The sequence below is a fragment of the Macrobrachium nipponense genome, chromosome 24 (genome assembly GCF_015104395.2).
Source record: "Macrobrachium nipponense isolate FS-2020 chromosome 24, ASM1510439v2, whole genome shotgun sequence".
Taxonomy (NCBI): Eukaryota; Metazoa; Arthropoda; class Malacostraca; order Decapoda; family Palaemonidae; genus Macrobrachium; species Macrobrachium nipponense.
Window position 1 is genome coordinate 49,440,452 of NC_061091.1, and position 3,187 is coordinate 49,443,638.

Below are 3,187 nucleotides of genomic sequence, written 5' to 3' on the forward strand. Positions count from 1 at the left end.
TGAGAAACGAAAGCTAATTGGAGCGGAAGGACCTGAGATTTGAGTGACACGGTTAAATGAAGGCAAATGACAGCAAAGGCTAATTTACAGAACAATCACGCAAGAATGTCATTAAAAGGAAAGAAAAAAATGCTTAACACTACGTAATGGCAATGACTGATGCAAGGAAGCTGCTACATATTGAAGAAGAGATTTATAGGACACGGACGCAGATGTTACCAAACTCCTCATTGCATCTGTATGCCAAACGAACACGTGTGACAATGCCAGTAAGGAGAGCCGTGATTGGCAGAGACAGAGAACAGCAAAGTGGTTGCAGACAGAGAGGGGAAGTTTGGCGGTGCAGCCACCAGGTGTCAGCAGCGTCGATATTCTGAGGGTGTCGTCTGCTGTTCCCCGTCAGTTGATTGTAAACACTGGCGATGGCGAGTAGTGTAAGTGGGAGGGAGTGTGGGGTGGTGTCACTACTATACTGGATTACGGATTAATACACGGTTAAAACCACGCCATGTCACTTAGGGTAAGTAAGATTTCCCGTGTGCAAGTTGCAGTCAGCCACAGGGTTAGCGATTAGGTCACAGTGAGGCGTACGGTGTGTTCTTCTGAATGTCATAGAGCAGGGCAAGATGTCATATTCGCCTGCATGGGGTAGTAGCTTCATAGGCGATTGCATTCACCCAAGAACAAAACCCCAGGTCGGACAAACGTAGAAGTCATTGGCCCATTCATGTCTCAAGTGACCTATATCCTCTAGACTTAACATTTCGTTTTGTCAATAATTCCTTCTCGCATTGCTTCTGTCATTGGCTGGACGTGCGGCGTTTCATAGTATGAAGGCAACACCCCTTGAGTGTCAGAGATTATTTTCCGTAAAGCAAATATATTTTGTACCCAGTAGTTAGTTTTTTGTCTATTTTAAATATAGTAGAACTGTAGCTCATTTATTTCTTTTACTAAACTGTCGCGCTCGCGCAAAACTGCAGACATATTTGTAAAAGGTTAGCTTTTTATCCTTATAAACTTTATTTGGGCCTTTTTCGTAACTTGCTATCGTGTATAATGGTTTTCAGTAATTTAATGCAAAGTTGTACTGTATCATAGTGATGAAACTCAAATTACTTTGTAATCAGTATTGCGGCTTCAGTAGCGGTGACTCAGCCGGTATATTTGACTACCATGCTATCAATTGTAGGTAAACACAAACCAATTTATGTTGATTTTTCTCTTTATAAATAACTTAAAGTTTATAACGGACCCAGAGAGCCTCCTGTGTGATTTATAGTCAGTTTTAGTATCCATTGGCGATTTATAATGAGGTTATGGACTCATGTTTATTCATTAATATTTTGAATAAGTTTACAGGGTTAAACCAGATAGATCACAGATTACTTTTACACCCACGGAACTCGTCTGTATGTTTTTCGTTACGCTTTCATAATTGTACTTTTTCTATAACTATGATTTTAGAATTGAATGTGAGGTTCCATACAAGACAATAGTAAATTACATGTCTGATTATGTAGTGTAATCACTTTTTCGTGATGACTGGTAGTAATGTCATTCTTTTTATCTTACTGTTACGAATGGGATCACTTGAAGTATTTTCCACACGCACATGCACACACGCGCACACACATTTATTTATATTTATATATAATATATATATAAAGTTATATGTCATAAAGGGAAAATAAACAACGGAGTGGCATATAACTTTATTTATGGATTTATCACGTTCCTAACTTTCATGATTCAGTTATACATACATACATACATACATACATACATACATACATACATACATATATATATATATATATATATATATATATATATATATATATATATAATATATATATATCTATATATATATATATATATATATATATACAGTATATATATATATACCGTATATGTGGGTGAGTGTGTGTGTGTGTGTATCATAATTCACGTGAGCGCATAAATACATTTCATTTTGACGCGTTGGAATGCACAATTATTGTAGTCCCTCTATCATTTTACGCGTAGCACAATGATGGATTGCTGTGGTACGTTCGATATTCGTTCCCTTGAGAAATTGTCTAATTTTATGACGTCTTTCGCACTGTCTATCGTGTACGTGTACCACGAACATCAGACACACACACACACACACACACACACACACACACACACACACACACACATATATATTATATATATATATATATATATATATATATATATATATATAAAGTGTTCATTAGAATTCTCTCTCTCTCTCTCTCTCTCTCTCTCTCTCTCTCTTCTCTCTCTCTCTCTCTCTCTCTCTCTCTGTCAGTGTAATTTCGAAGTATGACATCACCTTTATCTATTCCCTGCATTAACCTCTGTCGCCTCCGTCGTATTCACATTTAAAAGTCGCGGATACTGAAAGGTTTTCCAAACTTTTACGTAGTCACAGTCACGATGTTCTTCGAGAGGTCATCATAGCTTGTCAAAGGAGTGCGGACTTTTATTTGACTTATATTTCTTATCTGTTAATTGATCTCTCTCAGTAAGAATATCCCTCTTTGCAAGATGATAGCACCTTAAGGTTGCACTCTGAATTCTTGGCTTACACTGAATACTGAATGATTGCTCATGTTATACGTAGTATTATTAATTCAAGTAATAAGTAGATTCACTTTAAACCAATGAACTCGAGGCGCTGTGAATAAATAACAGCTAGTTGTTAATACTGATATATTTAACTGATAGCAAAAACAACTTTATTCTTATCAATGAGTATTGTTTATGTACATGCATAGTACGACGTGTTGCCTCCGTTGTTCTAGAAAAAAAGCTATTTATTGCTCTGATTTTCAAGGCCACCTGTCTGCTTAGACGACGTAATCTCATAACCACATGTGGAAGTCAACGTCAATGGGGATAACGAGTGACGTCATGATGTGTGGGTCGAGTGGATGGCTCTCTCTCTCTCTCTCTCTCTCTCTCTCTCTCTCTCTCTCTCTCTCTCTCTCTCGTTTACTATTGTTGGTGTATTATGGTTATATAATATTTATTTTTTGTGAAAATGAGCAAGGTAGTGATTGATATATAATATGCTCTCTCGTTTACTATAGTATGTATTATGGTTGTTTATGTAATATATATTTTTTCGCGTGAATGAGGAAGGAGTTACTAATCCATCTAAACCAGATTATAA

The 3,187-nt window shown here is 36.6% G+C and overlaps 1 protein-coding gene across 1 annotated transcript in view; it reads left to right on the forward strand.

Annotated features, from left to right (window-relative positions):
* The first annotated feature begins 365 nt into the window (after positions 1-365).
* The window catches only part of LOC135205613 (ankyrin repeat domain-containing protein 29-like), a 481,897-nt gene continuing 479,075 nt past the window's right edge, over positions 366-3,187 (forward strand). The window contains exon 1 of the mRNA XM_064236405.1: positions 366-520. Coding sequence (XP_064092475.1) covers positions 509-520 — 12 coding nt within the window. The 5' untranslated portion in view covers positions 366-508. The remainder of the gene's footprint in view (positions 521-3,187) is intronic.